Source organism: Hippopotamus amphibius, chromosome 1 (genome assembly GCF_030028045.1).
Source record: "Hippopotamus amphibius kiboko isolate mHipAmp2 chromosome 1, mHipAmp2.hap2, whole genome shotgun sequence".
Taxonomy (NCBI): domain Eukaryota; kingdom Metazoa; phylum Chordata; class Mammalia; order Artiodactyla; family Hippopotamidae; genus Hippopotamus; species Hippopotamus amphibius.
This window is the reverse complement of record NC_080186.1, coordinates 182,941,268-182,962,733: the sequence shown is the minus strand read 5'-3', so window position 1 is coordinate 182,962,733 and position 21,466 is coordinate 182,941,268. Positions and strand designations below refer to the sequence as shown.

The 21,466-nt window shown below is 41.4% G+C and overlaps 2 protein-coding genes across 4 annotated transcripts in view; both read right to left on the bottom strand.

The window, feature by feature from the left end:
- The window catches only part of FEM1C (fem-1 homolog C), a 53,558-nt gene extending 52,725 nt beyond the window's left edge, over window positions 1–833 (bottom strand). Inside the window, exon 1 of the mRNA XM_057737147.1 lies at window positions 658–833. The gene's annotated coding sequence lies outside the window, so the exon portion shown is untranslated. The remainder of the gene's footprint in view (window positions 1–657) is intronic.
- A 1,236-nt stretch (window positions 834–2,069) lies between these two features.
- On the bottom strand, window positions 2,070–21,328 carry TICAM2 (TIR domain containing adaptor molecule 2). 3 transcript variants are annotated; one of them, XM_057737112.1, is made up of 3 exons: window positions 18,263–18,671; window positions 17,018–17,134; window positions 2,070–6,213 (listed from the first exon to the last, which is right to left on the bottom strand). In XM_057737112.1, exon 3 carries the CDS (start codon window positions 6,152–6,154, stop codon window positions 5,447–5,449), a length of 708 nt encoding a protein of 235 aa, XP_057593095.1. In that variant the 5' UTR covers window positions 6,155–6,213; window positions 17,018–17,134; window positions 18,263–18,671; the 3' UTR covers window positions 2,070–5,446. The 3 variants fall into 3 exon arrangements, with proteins under 3 accessions (XP_057593095.1, XP_057593087.1, XP_057593076.1); XM_057737104.1 differs by lacking the exons at window positions 17,018–17,134; window positions 18,263–18,671 and adding an exon at window positions 21,163–21,328; XM_057737093.1 differs by lacking the exon at window positions 18,263–18,671 and having other exon boundaries at window positions 17,018–17,311.
- Between the last annotated feature and the right edge of the window lie 138 nt (window positions 21,329–21,466).

The window sequence follows — 21,466 nt, the reverse complement described above, 5'->3', positions numbered from 1 at the left end:
ATCAGGTGCTTAGCAGCTTTCTGAACTCTCCTCCTCACCCTTCAGACCTTCCCACACGTACAGAGGACACAGTCATGTTCCTTGACAGCTCATCAGGTGACACAGACCGGGCAAAATAAGAGTGTGATGAGGAGGACAGGCACAGACACAGGGCTGACACCCAGGGCAGACATGCTAAATCTCAGCTCACCAGCAGTGCAGACCTGGGGTTTAGGAATGAGCTGCGGGGATGGGAGGACCCATTGCATGGGTTACTGTTTCTGTAACTAGTTTCCTTGATCCTTACATGAAGAGGCCTGAGGCTCTGATAGGTTTTGGGTCCACCCCAAGGCTCGACCAAGGCTTTCGGATCTGCAAAAGTGAAGGACATGATGGGACTGAATGGAAAACAGCCCTGACTTGCACTGGAAGGGATTAAGCCCAGCAAGCATCCTCTAACTAGGGTAGAAATCCAGTTAGTCAGGATAGGAAGGAGCAAAGTAGATGAATATTTCTCACTACCCCTCCACCACCCCAAGGGGAAACAGTCTAACCAGGCTTCATCCAGCTTGTATTCCCAGACAAAGCAAAAGTATCTGGCAGTTCCTGAGCCCCAGAAGATGGCTGAGTTAAATGGGTTACTCTGCTCAAATGCAAATATATGCAAAATTTACCTACCTTTTCTGAGCATCAGGAGCAAAAAAACACAGCTGAAGTCATCCACATCTGGGCCATTCCCCTGAACTGGCTTCAGCCCTGGCACTTCTAGACTCCACTTTCCTGCTTTTCTAGTCTATGACCCAACTTCCCTAACTCATTACACTCATGGGGCCCTGCTCCCACATCTTCCCTGCCCCCAGCTTCCTCCACACCCACGCCTATGGCTCACACATCTCCTGCAGATCAGGGCGCTCCTCTCCACCTTCAGTGCCTGCTGGGAACTGTACTGCACGCGGAAACAAGGCCCAGCACCTTGCTTCCTCTTTGTTTAAAATCTATTCCTTACATGTTGCAAGGGTTCTAAGAACAAGGTTGTGGGTAATTATATTCTCCCTCTGCCCCATCCCATGCTGCAGAGTAAATGTGTGTAGACCACAACAATAGTTCTAGTAGCACAGAACTGGTATGGTACTTATGTGTGAGGTACTATTTGAGTACCTCGCATACACTCTTTCATTTAATCCTCAAAATAACCCTACCAGGGAGGCATTATTATCTTCATTATTGGATGAGAACACTGAAACCCAGGAAGGTTATGTGTCACAATTTATAGAGGACGCAGGTGGGATTCAAACCCCAATGTTCACTGCAGCCCTATTTACAATAACCAAGACATGGAAGCAACGTAAATGTCCATCAACAGATAAACGGATAAAGAAGATGTGGTACATATATATACAGTGGAATGTCACTCAGACATAAAAAAGAATGAAATACTGCCATTTGCAGCAACATGGATGGGCCTAGATATTATCATACTAAGTGAAGTCAGCCAGACAGAGAAAGATATTGTATAATATCCCTTATATGTGGAATCTAAAAAAAAGAAAAAAAGATACAAGTGAACTTATTTCCAAAACAGAAAGAGACTCACAGACGTAGAGAACAAACTTATGGTCACCAAAAGGGAGAGGAAGGGGGTGGGATAAATTAGGAGTATGGATTAAGAGATACACACTACTATATGTAAAATAGATGAACAGCAAGGACCTGCTGTGTAGCACAGGGAAACCTACTCGATATTCTGTAGTAACCTACATAGGAAAAGAATCTGAAAAAGAATGGAGATATATATATATGTATAACTGAATCACTCTGCTATACAATTGAAACTAACATTGTAAATCAACTATATTCCAGCATTTTAAAAATTTAAAAAAAGATATTTGTAAAGATAAAATTTAAATACTCAAATACCATAGAAATGAGAATAAAGATACACAGTAAACATTTAAAAAAACACCAAAAAGCAGGCAGTCTGACGCCATAGCAGTGTGGGGGAGGGGGGAGGTGATGGGAAGAGTCTACCTGGATGCAGGTGGAGAGAATTTAAAAATAATAATAAAATCAATTAGAAGTCAGGTGGCTTTTTATTATCACCATGTATAAGCAATTTTCAACAATGCAGTGAAGACATCTTTTCCTTACTTGGGTGAACCACTTCCACCGTCTTCTTAGGCTGGATGCTCCAATATCTGTGCCTGACAGTGGCACAGCCATGGTAAAACTCTAAGGAAAGCCCTGCTGGGACAATGAGGATGGCAAAGCAAAAAGATGGAAAGACCGTGGGTTTAAAAAAAATTATTGCAGTAAAATAAATATACACAAAACTTACCATTTTAACTGTACAACTTGGTGGCATTAAGCACATTCACAATGCTGTGCAGCCACCACCACTATCCAATTCCAGAACGTTTTTCATCATCCCTAACAGAAACTTTGTACCCATGAAACATGACTCCCTATTCTTCCCTCTCCCAGCCCCTGGTCACCTCTATTTTTCTTTCTCTATGAATCTGCCTACTCTAGGTAGCTCATATAAGTGGAATCGTACAATATTTGGCCTGTTGTGTCTGTCTTTTTGCACTTAGCATTGTGTTTTCAAGGTTCATCCATGTTAAAGCATGTATCAGAATGTTATTTCTTTTTAAGGTGGCACAATGTTCCACTGTATATAAGAACTGGGTTTTTCATGACACCTTTGAGGCACCATACCTCAGGGGACCTCTTGTTAAGTTAGATAGCAAGTTTACATGGCATTGGCTTTTCTGCTTCTTTTATTATTATTATTATTTTATTTACTTATTTATTTTTGACTGCATTGGATCTTTGTCGCTGTGCACAGGCTTTTCTCTAGTTGTGGCGAGGAGAGGCTACTCTTCGTCGTGGTGCGCAGGCTTCTCAATGAGGTGGCTTCTCTTGTTGTGGAGCACAGGCTCTAGGCGCACGGGCTTCAGCAGTTGTGGCTCACAGGCTTAGTTGCTCCACAGCACATGGGATCTTCCAGGACCAGGGATCGAACCCATGTCCCCTGAACTGGCAGGTGGATTCTTAACCACTGTGCCACCACGGAGGTTCCTCTGTTTCTTATAGCTGAAAGAATCCTGACACACGAGGCACAGCTCAGGTTCTTCTGGGTGGGCAATGAGGCCCACAGACACCCAAAATGGATGCTCTCCAGCATGTGGCAAAATTTTACAGAATTTCCCTGTAAGTCTGAATCTATACATGTGTACACACATACACACACACTCACATGACTAGGGCCACATCTTTGCCTCCTCAGTTTAGCTATTTCGATAATCCCTTATTACAACTGTTAATTTCAACACAGACAGTTATTCAGTACTTAACATTTTTATTCATCATAAAAAATATGTATTTAACTGCAAAATCGAGTGAGACATTGTGCCTGCTGCTCTGTGGAGGAGTACAGATTGATGCCTCTTTTCAAAACACTTTTTCACAATCTTCACTGGAGTTGGAAATAATCAAGTTTAGTCAAAGGTAAAGAATAAAAACATTTATTTAAAAAATACCATCCAGCATCAATTGCTCCAACTTTGGCAGGCAGGCAGGGTGGGTGGCTAATGTCTTATCTGTATATGAAACTGCAGATACAGGAAACAGTATGGCAAAAAAAAAATGAACGCTTATCATTAGAACTGAAAAAGAAAATGAGTAGTAAGTGACTATGACAGAAGGGAACTTTAAGTCACCAGGCAATGAGAAGAATCTCATCTTTGATAAGTACTAGTAGCGGGGGAGGTTTGACTTACTTGCAGAATTATGAAACATGTTGATTCATGACTATGAGGAGGCGGACTGCAGAAAGCTGAGAGCAGACCCCAGGGTGAGCAGGGGGTATGAAGAAGTGGGGAAAAAGAGAAAGAAAAAGAGGGCAGAATGTTTTTGCCCAAGGGTCCCTAGAAAAAATTTTAAAAATGAAAAAAAAAATCTGAGAAGCATGTATTGTAATATTTTTCTGTGACTATAAAAGTATAATCGGAAATATTAGAAATCAATTACACTAAACAGATACAATATCCTTTCATTGTGAGCATATATATAAAGACTCCTGCATCTATTATAAATCACATTATAAAGTTCTAAATTTTCTTTTTTCTTTTTTTTGCTTCTTCCCTTTTCTGGTTCCTAGTTGCTCACATTCTGGGAAAGGACAAAGGCCTTTACAGATTCATCAATCCAATCCTTTCCTTTCACAGATGAAGGAGAGTAAGTAGCTTGCCCACAGTCACATTCATCCTCAGTGAAAGAGACTGGACTAGAATCAGGTCTCCTGATCCCCCACTGGGTGCTTTTCTCATTGCAACATGAGGTGACTCACACTCCGCCCTGTCCCTGGTCTGTACCTGATGGTTCTTCCTCAACCTCAGTTGGGGCAGAAGGGCTGTGAAAGGCAGGAACCAGTCTGCTTGGGGCCTCTGGTTTGCTGCAAGAATAGGATACTAGAAGATGAGGCCATAAAATGCATCTCTCACTTCTATCCCAAGTCTGAAAGTAATCTACAAAACACACACACACACACACACACACACACACACACACACACACACACACACACACACGATTCAGGCTACTGTGATCACCTAGCTGAGAAATATTTCCTTGATAGAGCACTGTGTGAGAGAGGAATTTTTAACAGCTTCCACAGAAGTTATTGATTTTAAAGGAGAACATCTGGCCAAGGATACATACACCTTTCAGAAGCTCCCGGTCACAGACAATGGCCAACATGGATAACTTCCAGCTCCAGGGGTCATGTCAACACCAGTCACAGAGCTCCTAACCACAACACCATCAAATAGGCCACTAATCAGTGGTGGGAACTGCCTCCAAATATGCAAACTCCAGCAAAAAGGAAAACACATCTGATTGGATTCTTTGAAAAAGCCCAACCATTCTCGCAGTTACTGAAATATTTTGGGTTTCATATTTATCAGCACTCAACATTTTAAATGTTCTACTCTGGCTATCCCTATTTCTGGGTGGCAACACCAGAAACGCTGTATTGCAACATTCACGAGAGGTGCCTCACAAGGGAGGGTGGTCAGATCTCTTGAGGCCATTTTTTTTTCTGCGTGTCCTTTGAGAACAAAATCAAAGTGTTATTGTATTTTTAAAATGTCTGTCATATAAGTTTTTGTTCAAGTTCAATACAAGGAACATTAATTTAAAATATCCTTTGCCGTAATCATGAACTAGGAAAACTATGAGAGGAAACAGAGTTCTTGAAACTCTGACAATTTCAAGTTTATGGAAACATCGAAAAGTACTACAATTCTATAAACTGTCCTGCAGGAATTTATCTTTCTTGGGCTCCACAGGTTTCTGTAAGAGTAAGGTTCTCTTTCATCTAAACTTTTCCCAGAAATCTGCTTTCTCAAGTGAAGATAAATCATTTGTTTTACAAAACAAGAGCCCACCATATATTGTGTATACCATCTCAGGCAATAAATTGCCTCTGTACCGTATTTCTGGTCTCTTTCCATATAGCTTGCTGTATCCTATACACAGAATCCTGAAAAATTCTTTCCACTTGTGTAGGAAAGCCACGACTTTCTTCCTCCAGGGCATTAATGGTTCGCAGAGCAAAGGGAGTCCTTTCTCGGGGCAGGGGGTTGTTCAGGGGCCGCAAGGGGATGACAGAGTTGTACTTGTGCTGCCTGTTAACAGAGTTCATGAGGGACGTATAGAACTGGAACTTACACCAGGTATCTCTTAAAAAATTTTCAGTCAATAATAAGATTGTCCAGGCAGACCCATTGACAGCATCATCCAAATTCTGTAAATGCTGCCTGCCACATGGCATCTCAGCAAAGATTATTCCAGGTTTGATGCCGAAGTCATTTTCCAGCAGATTCTGGACTCGGAGGGCTTCGTCTGTGTCTTCTTCAGCGTGCAGTATCACAAATTTGAGGAACATCTCTTCTTCTGCTTCCTCTTCCAGCATCTCCTCCACTCCCTGGGCTCCCTCCTGCCCCTCTGTTGGCATCTCTGATGTATTGCTATGTGCAGCATCGTCATGCAGAGAGATCTCTTCAGATTTTTTGGAATCTGACTTGTGATGTCCTTGACTCGTTGCCACACTATGGCTTTTACCCCAAGACAGAGAAAGAAGGCAGGGATCCGTTTTAGACTTTCCGATACCCATTATAAAGATCCAAGTCAGAAGAGTAAAGCTTTATTTATTTCTCAGCATCTCATTTCATTCTAAAAGGAGAAATAACAAAGCAGAAGAATACCGTAAACAATCAAAACGTTAAAAATGGAAAATTTCATTCACCCTGAAAACCTCAAAAAGATTGTAATATAGAGTTCCCTAAGAGAGAAATGCCAAACAGATCACTGGGAAATGAAATCACTGGTCTTAAAAATATATAGGCAGCTCATGCAGCTCAATATCAGAAAAACAAACAACCCCATTCAAAAAATGGGTGGAAGACCTAAACAGACATTTTTCTAAAGAAGACATGCAGATGGCCAACAAGCATATGAAAAGATGCTCAACATCACTAATCATTAGAGAAATGCAACTCAGAGCCACAATGAGGTATCACCTCACACCAGTCAGATTGCCCATCATCAAAAAATCTAGGAACAATATATACTGGAGAGGCTGTGGAGAAAAGGGAACCCTCCTGCACTGTTGGTGAGAATGTAAATTGGTACAGCTACTATGGAGAACAGTATGGAGGTTTCTTAAAAAACTAAAAATAGAACTACCGTATGATCCAGTAATCCCACTACCAGAGAAAACCATAATTTAAAAAGATACATGCACCTCAATGTTCATTGCAGCACTATTTGCAATAGTCAGGATATGGAAGCAACCTAAATGCCCATCAACAGATGAATGGAAAAAGAAGACATGGCACATATATACAATGGAATATGACTCAGCCATAAAAAGGAATGAAATTGAGTTATTTGTAGTGACGTGGATGGACCTAGAGTCTGTCATACAGAGTGAAGTAAGCCAGAAAGAGAAAAACAAATACCGTATGCTAACGCATATATATGGAATCTAAAAAAAAATGGTACTGATGAACCTAGTGGCAGGGCAAGAATAAACATGCAGATGCAGAGAACAGACTTGAGGACATGGGGGTGGTGGTGCGAAGGGGAAGCTGGGACAAAGCGAGAGAGTAGCATTGACATATATGTACCACCAAATGTAAAATAGATAGCTAGTGGGAAGCTGCTGCATAACACAGGGAGATCAATTCAATGATGGGTGATGATTTAGAGGGGTGAGATAGGGAAGGCAGGAAGGAGTCGTGGGAGGGAGGGGATATGGGGATATATGTATAAATACAGCTGATTTACTGTGTTGTACAGCAGAAACTGGCACAACAGTGTAAAGCAATTATACTCCAATAAAGAGCTTAAAAAAAAAAAAAAGAAAAAAAATCACCGGTCTTTTTGAGCTTCACGAGGGCTACCACATATAGTCAAGGGTAAGTTAAACAGAGGGTTCAGTTTAATATAACAGGAGACATTTGGAAATTTTAAATGGTATTATAATCACAATATAAACCTCCATATTAAAATAAATTACTTTGGTATTTTAGTGATAAGGTACCACATCAACTCTATCCATATGGAGTTTAAATCCAACTTCAGCATAACAAAATCAGTGTGTAAACTAGAAACAGGAAAGCCTAAAGAAACAGAATATACCAATATTAAATACAAAATTTAGTTTTGTATCAAACACAAATCCAAAACAGAATACAAATATCCTAAATATGGCTAGCAGGCAGCTCTAATGACTGAGAGTAAAGGGAAGATCTGAAATGTCTAATGACATGTTGCCCAGGATTCACTGGTTCAGAGCTTTTTTGTTTGTCTAGGGTCAGGCCATGTTGTAGCGTGGCTGGTGGATCTATAATAAGGGTTGCAAAAAGTAAGGAATATCTTTTCCAGCTAATCTTGGGAATACTTAAGAAAACATATCTACTCACCTAGGGAGACATTAACATCTTGGTTTGGAAGTGAAATCTGGAAACAAAACCTTGTGATTTTTGCCAGTGAAATTTACAAATAATCATTATAGTCTATACTCATTCTTTTATTTTAAAAATCCTAAATTCAGAGTGGAAGAATTAGATCAGCTGTGAAAGAAAGGTACTGCACGTGAATCTAATTTAAATAAATCTTCAGATAATGTTGGCAGCGTTGTTAATATAACCCCCAAATAGGCAGTTTCAAGGGGAATTCCTTTATCAAAAGACAGAAAATATAGAATAAATGTAAATTTCATGTTTTCAAACTATGGGCCCAGAAGCTATATTCCAGAGCACGTTTATTTATTGCTCAGGCGAAGACCAGAGTTCAAGAAGTCACAATTTTACTCAGCTACATATGCCAAAATATTTCAGGTTTAGAAGAAACCATCAGCAAAAATGGTGAAAACCTGTCATGGGAAGGAAAAATAAGGAAAAACAGAGAACTTTTTTCTAATGTATGTAAGGGTTTGCTACTGCCTTTGAGTAGTGAAGGAATTGCTGGCTACTGCCTGTCATTTATTCTGTCTGTACTTCTGGTTCTGATCTGCAGGGTACTGTGCCAGCCACCAAGTTGTAGCCTAAGGCGTGACAATCCTCTAATGCTACTGACATCCCAAATAATAAACCTAAATGAATTCAGACTCTCTTCATTGGTTAGGATTAACTGCTGACTTTGTTACTGTATCATGGAAAAAGTTTTACTATGCAAAATTGCAGAGAGAAGCTTCCCCTGCATTAAAAAAATGTTAAAACTATTCAGAGAAATCTATTTAAAGTGTCAATTAAAATGATCTTCATTTATCTATTGAGATAGGTTTGATAAACCAACTTAACTTCATTATCTTATTCACTAGCTACTGCTGATAAGTACATGTGAAGTAATATGATAGATTTTCATAAAAGGTGTGTTAAACTTCTAAGGTAAAATGGTGTGTTGAGTCAGATCATAAAATCTTTTGAAATAAATAAAAATAAACAAAAGAATTACATTATGAGTAAGAATTACAATTTTATGTCTCATTTTTCTGAAACACTGGTCAGCAAAGAAGAGCAAAATACTTCAGAAATCTATGATGTGCTGCTCCAACTTCCAAGCTCTCCTGCCCACCCCCACCCAAAGCAGACCAGCGAGAAGAAAGTGACAATGTCTGAAAACTTCACCATAACCTTCTAATTTGGAAACGAGAGTAAGGAGCTAGCCAAGGGGAAAAGATATGGGAAGCTTTGTGCTGGAGATTTGCCTTTCCCACCACCACGTGAGTCAGAGATGGGGAAGTGGTCAGGATTCATCACAAGGGTTCTCGAGGCTGAAAGGAAGGGGGAGAACCTGACTGTGCTCACCCCAAGCTAAGTAACTCCATCAATAAAGAGAACAGAAGGCAAGGAATGCAGAAAGAAATGGGGGGTGGGGAGGGGGGAGGGAAGGGGAGGGGAGGAGGCTAGCAGAGAGAATCCTCCGAAACTTCAGCGTCCTCCTGCCCCATCAGGGACAGTCAGCACCAGGGTTAAAACATTTAGATTTCAGCTCCTTCGCCTCAGCTAAGTGGGAGGAGAGTGAAGGTGGCTACTGGAGAGAGGCGCACAGGATCACTGATCACAGGAATAAAAATGTGTGTGTATGCATTTTTTATGTACTTTTTTAAAAAAGGATAGATTTTTTATAATAAGAATTCACAATCTTTTTAAGCACACAGAAAACATTTACAAAAATGGATCACATGCTCAGTCATAAAAATGTTTCAAAACAGTTCAAGTAATTGTAACCATTTATAATATGTTCTCTGACCGTAGCCAAGTCAAAACAAATTCTTAAAAAAATCACTAAAAAAGCTACATATATTTTGTTTTTTAATTTAATTTTTTCCTACAATTTTAAAGGTTACACTCCTTTAATAGTTATTACAAAGTGTTGGCCCTATTCCCCATGTTGTACAATACATCCTTGTAGCCTGTCTTACACCTGAGAGTTTTTACCTCCCACTTCCTCATTCCTATACTGCTCCTCTCCTCCCACCCACCCCCTGCACTGGTAGCCACCAGTTTGTTCTCTATATCTGTGAGTCTGTTTCTTTTGTTATATTCACTACTTTTATTTTTCAGATTACACATATAAGTGATATCATACAGTATTTGCCTTCCTCTGACTTATTTTACTTAACCATAATGCCCATACATCCATGTTGCTGCAAACAGCAAAAATTCATTTTTTATGGCTGAGTAGTATTCTATTGTGCATATATGTGTGCGTGTGTGTGTATCTATCACGTCTTCTTTTTCCATCCATCTGTTGATGAACACCTAGGTGGCTTCCATATCTTGGCAATTATAAATAATCCTGCTATGAACATTGGAGGTGCATGTATCTTTTTGTTTTTTTTGTATATATACTCAGGAGTGGAACTGCTGGATCATATAGTAGTTCTACTTTTAGTTTTTTGAGAAGCCTCCATACTGTTTTCCACAGTAGCTACACCAACTTACATTCCCACCAACAGTGGAATGAGAGTTTCCTTTTCTCCACATCCTCACCAACATTTGTTATCTGTGTTCTTTTTGATGACAGCCATTCTGACAGGTGTGAGGTGATATATCATTGCGGTTTTGATTTGCACCTACCTGACAGTTAGAAATGTTGAGCATCTTTTCATGTACCTGTAGACCATCTGCTTTATGTACTTTTTAAGAAAGGTAAACTTTGAAAATATTTATATTGAAAAGTCCCACTTCCATCCTTGTCTTCCCCATCCATCCTGTTACACACAGGCCTCCTACTGGTGACCATTTTAATTAGTTTCTCCTATATTCTTCCAATATTTCCTTATGAATATATTTTTTTTCTTTCCTTTTTTTAAAAAAAAAGTATCAGCGTATATATACATATACACTGCCAAACAGCAGCAGATAGACAGATAGATAGATAGTAGATGGCTTAAACAGCAGTAGATAGAGAGAGAGAGAGAGAGAGAGAGAGAGAGAAGAAAGAAAGAAACAAACAAGATGGCTTTCCCTTTAATAATATAACCTCAGAGCCTGACATATTAGCACAGAGAACCTCCTCACTCTTATTTTTGACATCACCTCCCAGCATAATTGTCCCGTTCTGGAATGTGTGATTTGTTTCCAGTCTACTACAATTATGAACAATGCTGCAATGAACAACACTTTGTACAAAGGTCATTTCATTTATGCACAAGGTCATCTGTAGAATAACTGGCCCAAATGGGATTTCTATATCAAAGGACAAATGCATCTGTCACAGTGATAGATTTGGTCAAATTGCTCTCCGTAAGACTGAACCTTTTTTGGTTTTGTTTTGCTTTTAACTTGACAGAATGACATCCCCACCTCCAGCCCTTGCCCTAGAAAAGATTCAAAACCAAAACTGCCAATTGCTACTGACCACCACCCAACTGAGCTAATCACATCCCCTTAGGGTAACAGAAATGTGGAAAGATACAACCCATCAGAATGGAGCCCTTAAACTGCAGTTCTGAAGGGAAGATCAACAAGTCCAGGATAAGAAGGAAAGAGAGTCCATAATGTATTCACTTTACAGCTAGGCAGAAGAAGGTGCCAACGGAATCCCCCACATTCAATAGGAGTAAGATGAAAAGAATAGCATGGCATACAAACATAATTGGCAAGTATGCAAAAATATTACAGGAAATAAGAAAAAATATAAGGAAGAATCACAGCATGCAAAAAACAAATAAATCCCATTCTCATTAAGACTACATGCTCTGGAATCAGACTGCCTGAGTGTAAATCCCAGCCCTACTATTAAAAAAAAACTGAGAGACTCTGTACAAGTTACTGTACATACATCTCTGTGCTTTGATTTCATTGTGTGTAAAATGATGAAAATTATAATCCCTACCTTTAAGGTTTTTACAAAGATCAAATGACTTAGCAGAGTGCTCCATGAAGGTTAGCAGTTAATACTGTTATTAAATACAAAACAAAGAAGCTAAAGAAAACTACAGTTTTACTTCAGCAGCAATAAGAAAAGGCAGAACTAAGCTATGTGCACACAGAGGGGGTGAGTGGATGTGGCAGAGGACACCTGCAGAAGTTCCCTTTGACAGTTCTCATTATCTCCAGTAAAAGAGGAAGCAAAACCCCTTCCTTAGGACTGCCCCAAACCTCAAACTCACTTTGAAACATATATGATACAGGATGGAGCCTATTGAGGCAGGATTACCGTGTCCACAAAGGTATTATTCTTTCTCAGCCCGGCCCAATGCTGGTGAGCCCCTGTGTGTGCTCTTGCTCCCAGCAGATGACTTCCGTGGCTGGAGAAGAGGCAGGGCAGCAGCCAGCGGGTCCTCTCCCAGGACAGCCTCTCTTCCTGCAGAAATTTCCCAGGAGGCTCCTCGGGTGGTTTCACCCATCAGCCCTCTCCCCCCGCCCAAACTAAAAACTGAAACATTAGTGTGAATTTCTCTTTCAGATAAAGTTTACTTTCCTCTCACCCAGACCTTTGTGAGAGTCAACTGTATGTGTCAGCTGGGCTAGGCTATGGTGCCTAGTTGTTTGGCCAAACACCAGTCCAGATGTCACTTTGAAGGTATTTAGATGAGATTTAAAGCAGTAGACTTTAACTGCAAAAATACTGAATCACTATGCTGTATACCTGAAACTAATGTAATACTGTAAATCAACTATATCTCTATCTTTAGCAATAAATAAATAAAGCAGTAGACTTTGAGTAAAGAAGATTACACTTCATAGTGTGGGTGGAACTTACTCAATAAGTGAAGGCCAGAGCAATACTGAGGTTCCTCAAAGAAGAAGGAATTCTGCCTTGGGACGGCAACATAGAAATTCCACCTGAGTTTCCAGCCTTTGGACTCAAGACTGCAAAGTCAACTCCTCCTGTCTGAGTTTCTAGCCCTGCAGATTTGGGACCTCCCAGCCCTGCCATTCACATGAGCCAATTCCTTAAAATGAACCTCCCACCCTCCCTCCCTTCTCTCTCTCTCTAAAACCTATTGGTCCTGTATATCTGGAAAACCCAAATACAACCCTCCTTAAAAGTTTGTTGCCCTAGAATTAAGAGTTACTGTTTGCATTTTAAAGACATTTTGACCACTTGGGAAGAGAGGCTCCCAAAAAGCAGTAAGTAAAATAACGATCAGTAATAATCTGATAATAAAATACATACGCATAAACAATTTTCAACCTGTCCATGTGTTTACCACAGAAAAAGCTTGTGCGTTTAAATCACTGGCTCTGAAATTTAACACATTTAACATTTAGGCATCCAGTACTTGGATCCTTCAGCCCTGGAGAAACTTTTAGTTGTCTTTCCTATCTAAATAGCACCATCTTGTGGCAAATACGTACAAAACTAATAATTTCTTTGCTTAACTCAATAAATAGGTTTTGTCATTATTAGTAAGTGTTGCTGAAACCTTACTCTGCACCAAACCTGCTGCATTTTAGGGATGTGGAGCCTGGATAAGCAGCCGATTAGGACTCATTGCACTGGCGCTCCATTCAGATAACAGGTGCCACCAGAGCACTCAGGACGGACACCATGGCGGGGAGCAGCATTTACAAAAAAACACTGAAGCACCAGAGAGCACAGTGTGTTAGGATCATTTTGCACTAGGTGTTTCGATGGCTCAAGTCCGAACACGCGGAGATGGGAGGGGAGAGGATGGTGGTGAGAGATATGGATGGAGAGATAAACAGGATTAGAGCGAGTAAGGGACCTAGTACATTTGGTTCAGGACTTTGAACTTGATTCTGCTGGCAGACAGAGAGCCAAAGCAGAGGTGGGACACGATCTGACTTGTTTTAGACAAGAGTAAGGAAACTAGGCTTGAGGATCGTAAGGCCCTGGATGGGGAGAACAATCAGTTGTGAGGCAGCTGCAATAACCTAGGTGAGAAAGCAGAGCCCTGAACTAAGGAAGTGATAGTGGAGACGAAGATGTACAGGAGGTGCCGGGGGTTGAGAGGTGATGGAGAAAGAAGAATCAGGTTTGCCTCCCAAGTCTGTGCCTTGTTACATTTGCTGAGAGTCATTCGCCGAGACAAGCAGAGTGGGGGTTGGGTGTATCTGACCAATTGATCCAGTTTGGGACCTAGGGAGCTTAGGGTTCCTGTGACCTGGAAGAGGAGCTGTCCATTAGGTACCTACATATGCAGGTCCGAGGCTTAGGTGAGCATCTTGATGGGAGATAAAAGCAAAACACTAGCTCACATCTGTGAGTAACTGAGAACAGGTAGAAAGAAAAGAGAAGGGAGAGAGCTGAAGGCAAAATCAATGCCTGAAGGGCACCTGGAGGAGGGGGCACCCCTAAAGGAGAGGGAGGAGTGGCACCTGGGTAGCAGGAAAATCAGGCACAGAATCCGGAAGCCAAGGCAGGATAGAGCCTCAAGCAGTGGTCAGTGTCCATGGCACTGAGCCTCCAGAGGTTCACTGGATCAGCTACAGAGGATGGTGGGAGTCACCAGTGTGTTCAGGAGTCTAGAGGAAGTGAAGCTGTGGGGAGAGGGGAAACTTCGCTCAGAAGGAAACGAGGAGCCAACAGCTAGGAACATAAGGTGGGGGGATGATTTCATGAAGAGAAGAGAAACTGAGAATGCTGGGAAACAGAGGGAACTGGCTAGTAGAGAGAAAGAGGATGAAAAGTATGGATGGGAGCTTCTTAGAGCTGAGCTGTTCTCCTCCTGGTCATTGGATAGGTATCTTTCCTACTCTCCCTTTCCCTGGGAGAGGAGAGAGGTCAACTAACTCCTGAGGGTGCTAGATCCCAGGGTAACGTCTATGAATACTGCAGATGATGTGATGACCTACAGGACTCTGGGTCTCAGCTTCTTGGGAGAAGGTGAGTGCACGTTGGTTTTGATGAGAGATGGCTGTGTTATATTTTAAGAGAGCATGCTTCTTGCAACTGTTGTCTGGAGGTTTAGGTATGGAAAGAAGTGAAGGTATGGATGTTAAGTAGCCAAAGGGGTGTGCTGTAACAGATCCTGCAGATTTGCTTACATAAAACTTACTTCAGCTTCCTTTTAGTGAACCTTCCTGTACTTCCTGTACCACAAGTACTAAAAGCTCTATTTCCTAGACTTCCCTGAAGCTAGGGTTCTGGATGTAATTCAAGTTCTGCCAATCAGATGTACTTACAAGTCTGAGTTAAATATGAAGGGAGGCAGAGCATGAGGCAGTGACTTTGCTGGTTAAGACTCTGGCAGAGTTGGTGTGATGCAGGAGCTGGCAGCTTGCTGATCTGGCAGGTTTCACGGTTGTGGCAAAAGCTCCAGCTCCACTAGACCAGTTCTGTAGGTGGTAGTCTGAAGTATTCCTAGAAGCTCAATCTGGACTCTAGCTCTTCAACTTATCCAATGATACTGTACATTTTGTAATATCCTCTAATGCATACCTTTCTGCTCAGACTAGCTATAGTAGATTCTGTTCTCTGCCACGAAACGATGATTGATACAACATCCAAATTCAGGCCAGGGAACTACAGCAGGTCAGCTGCAAAACATGGCCTGCCACCTGTTTTTGTAAGTAAAGTTTTATTGGAAGACAGCCATGCCCATTCACTTATGTATTGTCTATGGCAAATTTCATGCTACACAGGCAGAGGTGAATAGTTCCAACAGGAGCCGCATGGCCGTAATGCCCACAGTACTTATCGTCAGGACACAGCAGAACAGACCTGAACCGGCCAGACAAGCAACATGTAGACTTTTCTTCCAGACTTCTTCACACTGGACACATTTTAAAATCCCAACTAGGTGATCGATATGTTCAGGAATAGGATGGGTAGAATTTGAATCCACCTGATCTTCACTGAAATAACACTACTGAGAATCAACTGTCATTTATTTATTTTCTTCTTTTGGGCTTTGCACAGAATCCATAAGGATGGCAAAGGCTGAGTATAAATGAAAGGATCAGTGATCAAATATTACCCATTGATACTTACTTACAGTCAAACTAAACCAGTGCCTGTATTTTTCATTTTAGGTACCAAAGCTTACATTAGAAAGGTTAGGGATCTATAGTAGTCTAACACCCTATATCTTCCCTTCATGGCACTAAGTCACACTACAATTAATTACGTGTTTGAGTATCTGTTTAGTTTCTCATCTTTCCCATTAGACTGTAAACACTATCAGAATAACACCAAATCTGTCTTGCTTGTCACTGTATCTCCAGAGCCTTAAACACAGTTAGCATCAACAATACCTTTTGAAGGAATTAATTGATTAATCAGACAATTCCAAACATAAGACCTAACAGTTTTTCGGGCTGTGAAATAGCCGAACAGATAGCTCTGTATCGTCCCTATTATATGAATTATTGACTCAATAAGAATAGGTACCAGCCTATCCAAATATGTCTTGTTGAACTTTTTAATGAACAGTTATGTTACATTTTTAAAAACTGGGTGAATATAAATACGGTACATTCATTTCAAGATACGGCTCAAGGATCGTATTTGGCAGAATGCATTTCGTTTTATCACCAGGTTAAGCACTCCTCCTCCAGCTGCCCATAATATCCTGCTCATATCTCTTATGTGTTGCACAGCACTATTAACTCGTCTTCCCTGCAGGCCTGGGAGGTAGCTTCCACCTCCTCTTCCCAGACTTCTCCACCATGGAAAATGGCACCATCATCTGCCCAGTTGCAACAGCCAGAACCCTCAGGCATCACGGACACTCTCCCCTTCCATGCCTACACTTTCACTTCCAAGCTGTCAGCAAGTCAACTTGCAAAACACATCTCAAAATGTTCCACTTCCCTCCCCACTGCATTTTCACTCTAGATCAACAGCTCCCCCCCAATCCACTACACTGCTCCTTCCTAACTGGTCTCCTATGGCCACTTCTGGTCAGTCTAATCCATCCTCCACTCAGCAGCCACAAAAATCTTTTTAAGTACATACATCTGATCAAACTGCTCCCATTTACAACTCTGCAATGGGTTCCTACTGCTCTTAGAATCAAAATTTCTTCATACGGCAAGAAGGCCCGCATGACCTGGTTCCTTCAGCTCCAAGCTCTTCTCGGGCTTCTCTTCCCTCTGCTCCACCAGTTCCCTACATGCGTGTCTTGTTTTGTTTCTCAGACTTGCTCAGCTCTCTCCTGTCACAGGACCTATGGAAACATTTTATTGCAATTTTGAAGTGTGAGTTACATGACTGTATTTTCTTATTAGGGAACGTGTATGCAGTATCATAGGCTAGCCAAGATTCTACTGGAGATAAACAATAAAAATGTTCAGAAAGTAGGGAATGGCTGAAGGGGAAGCTGAGACGAAGTGAGAAAGTAGCAGAGACATATACATACTACCAACTGTAAAACAGATAGCCAGTGGGAAGCTGCTGTATAACAAAGGCAGTTCAACTCGAGGATGGATGATGCCTTAGAGGACTGGGATGGGGAGGGTGGGGGGGAGTCGAGGGAGGGAGGGAACATGGGGATATGTGTATAAATACAGATGATTGAACTTGGTGTACCTCAAAAAAATAATAAATAAGTAAATAAAATCAGGGAAAGAAAAAAAAAGTAGGGAATGGCAACATAAACTGTCATATTATTCATATGATTGAACCCTATCAAATCATTAAAACATTTACAAATGTTATGAATTACTTTAACAACATGAGAAAATGCTTCCATAAAAATAAGTGAAAAAAGTAGACTATAAAATAGCATATACAGTATGATCTCAGCTTTGTAAAAACAAACTACAGAGAAAACAGATTGGAAAGAAGTATACCAAAAAGTTAACACTGGTTAGCTGTGTATGGTAGATGTGTGAATGTACATGTATCTATATTTATATACCCTTTTTCTGCAATGATAATGCAATCTGGAAAAAAAAAGATGTTTTAGTAAGTACATTATTCTCTAAATTTTGTGTTTTTAAATAGAGGCCACATTAACTTGATGCCTCAAATAGTATATTCCTTATGTGTCATATCTGCATATTTTGGATAGGTTGAGTCCACCTGCAGGTGTAATTCTGTTTGATCTCCTGTTTTTTTCTAATCTATATGCAAACTTTCCAATAGTCTGGGTTTGCTAACTGTAAACCCAGCAGCGGTCCTCCAATATCCTACTTAATTACACACACTAGAGGGCAGAATGTTCACCTCCACAGTACCTAAAACAGGTCCTTGAGCAAGTAAATGTTTAATTACTTTTTTAAAAAATTGCTTCTACCAGGTAGAAAAACAAAATTACACAAGTTGATCTTCCCCTGGGCACCCGCTTTTTCACCTGTGGAGTCTGTCTCTTTTCTCAGCTGCTAGGAAGCTCCAGGTTGATGAGTGCTGTCTAATCAATATACAGAAGCTTGGGGCAGGAAATGTGACCGTGATTTCAAACTCATGGCTTTTCTTCAACTCTCCTACTCTTTGTTCCATATTTCAAATCCCTTTATTTTAAAATTTTATTTAATCTTCTAACATATATGTTTATCCCAGCATCTGAAATCCCAATTCTGAAACAGGAAAAAAAATTTTTTTTCTGTTCTTTTAAAAGAGAGAAAGGTAATATATATAGGCTACTAGTAACATCACAGAACTAGTTCCTTGGGATTAAAATGAGAAATAAACATTACATAAATTAAGCAGCCTTTTATTCCCCAACAGCTTTTTGTGAAGATGAAAATATTGTTTTTCATTTCCATTCCCACATATTTTAAAAAGAGAACTGAATTTTGCTATGAAATCTTGTTATTCTGATACTGGCTTAGTCACTACACAACTTAAAGACATGTATAATATTATTTAATCAAGTACCTTCATTTTTCTTCTTGCCATTAAAACTACCTGTTATTGGTACCACTCAACAAGGCTCCGAATCAGAGACTATTACTTCCCATTGAAGCAAAGGAATTGAAAAAAAAAATTATTGCCTATTCTTTCCAGTAAATGGAGTATTTTCCTTTCATTTTCTATATTTAAAAATGAGAACTGGCCTTAAAGGGCAAATCTTCTCCAAACCAGGAACATTTTATAAAAACACAGACTGTAGGGGTAAACTTGTACATCTTATCAAAATGAGACTCAAGAGAAAGACGCTTGCGCACTTTTAATATTAGAGAGCCCTAGCAACCAATAATGATTTAAAGGTGCCATAATCTTCATGGAATATTAGAGAAAAGTGTTCAGTATCTAACAGCCACCAACCCAGAGGGTCAGTGACAAGAAGATGTTACCAGGACTAAGGCAATAACCCCTGAGACACCATCTGAACAGGAGTGTGAGGAAAGTGAAGGTGTATAGCCTGCAATGGTCTAGCAGAGGCCCCACCGCAGGCAAGAACAGCAGCAAGATCAGAGCCACTTCGGCACTTGGGGTGGGGGAGGGGGGTGAGACCAGGGAAGCAGTCAGGGGTGAGATGACACAGGGTTTTGAGCTAGCATAAAAATTTGGTTTTCATGCCTCTGATGAGAAACCACCAGGAGGTTCTGAAGGGAAGTGAAATTTCTGATTAGATATTTTAAAATATCACTGCTATTTTGGAGAAACACTGTAGAGGAGCAAGGGTAGAAGCTAGAAGACCAAACCAGAGTCTTCACAGTCTCTTCCAAGTAAAAGAGAATTGTAATTTGTGTCAGAGAGCGTGCATAATACGTGGTCAGACTTGAGCTATCTTTTCAAGGTAGAGTCAACAGAGTTTGCTGGGTTCTGGGATGTGGGGTCTGAGCTGAAAACAGGAGATGATGACGATCCCTAGAGTTACAGCCTCACGGAATGGCAGCAACACTTCCGGTGATGAGCAAGGTAAGTGAGGGGGAAACAGAAGAGGACTGGGTGGATGAGTATCAGTCATTCTGTTTGGACATACTAAATTTAAATGCCAATCAGCCTTCCCAAGTGGAGATGTTGAGTAAATAGCTAGATACATGCATCTAGAGCTCAGGAGAGAAGTAAAACTAGAAAGAAAAATTTGGAAGTCAACAGCTTATAGATGTTATTTATAGTCATGAAATACAGCTTGGGATAGAAATTGCCTTGGGAGAAAGTTATAGCTCAAAAGAGAATATGGCCAAGAACCAAGCACTGTGGCAGTCTAAAATTTGGTGGCTGCGAATAGGAGGAAAAGCCTGGAGACACAGAAAGAGTGACCAGCGAGGTGGAAGGAAAGCAGAAGAAGGTGGTGGCGACCTGGAAGTCAAATGAAGAAAAAATATCAAGGAGGAGGGAGCGAACAACTGTGCCACAGGAGGTGAAAACTTGCACAGACACTGGATTTCACAAGGAGGTGATGGAGACCAAAAGCCTGAGATGAGAGAGTGGAGAAGGAAACAGGAGAAGCAGAAATAAGGGCTTGGAGGCAAGTCTTTCAAAGAGCTTTTTTTTCTTCTCTTTCTTTTCTTTCTTTTTTCTTTTTACTTTTTTTTTTTTTTTTTTTTAAATAACGGGGAGCAAAGAAACGGTGGGAAACTGGAAGGAGATGTTTGGTCTGGCGGGGATTATTTAAAGCCTAGTGATTCATCAGCAGGTATTGTTAAATTAATAAATTTTAAAATACCACAGGGAGCAAATGATTCTACATCTGAGATGCAAAAGATCCAACATACAGCTGGACATCTGAGTAACACTTTGCTTCAGGAGGAGGTAAGGCATTATTCTATATCTGCTCATCTACTTTCTCATTTCAATGAGATATAAAATGGAGTTGCTTACCTCCACTTATAACCAACGCACTATTTAAGATGTTAAAATGTATCATATTTTTAAAGATTCTTAAAACCAAAGTTTACTGCCATGAGAAACTGGAGAGGTCCTAACATAATACTGAAAACGAGCTTGCAGCTGCCAGCCCGTTATTTTTATCCAAATTACCTTTTGGACAAGATCCCAAATCAGCAAACCAAACCCAAAACTTTCAGCACTGGCTCAAGTGTGCCTGGCGGAGGGTCCCACAGAACCTTGAAGCCCGCTGAGCCGCTGGGCTCTTTGCTTCTGGTTCTGAGGTTTCTTTAGAAGATAGGTTTTCCAGTCAAAATGAAACGTACGAGAAAGGCAGAGAACTGCGTGGATCCTCCCTTCAGAGGAAGGCAACTCTGAAAGGCCGGCCGGCTCCCCCCACCCCGCGCCCCCCGAGTCGGCCGCGCCCCTGCCCCCGCCCGGCCCCCCAGCCCACCCGCCTGGGCGCCCGCTACTTGCCAGAGAGGCGGGCGGCGCGGCAGCCCCGCGGCGGCTCCGTCCACTCGCCCTGCGAGCGCAGCGCCACTTCTCGCGGGGGTCGCGAAGGAGAGGCGGCGGGTGCGCGGCTGGCCGCAGACCCCACCCCACGCCCAAGACCGGCGCCGCGCGAGCCGGGGCGCGCGGAAGTCTGGGGGCGGCCGAGTCCCTCCCCTCGGAGACGCGCAGCCACGTCACGCGGGTAGGCCCGCCCCGCCGGGGAGAGTCCGGGATTTACGAGGCTGGGAGGTTCTGGGCGGCGGGGAGGAGCGGGCGGGAGGGCGGT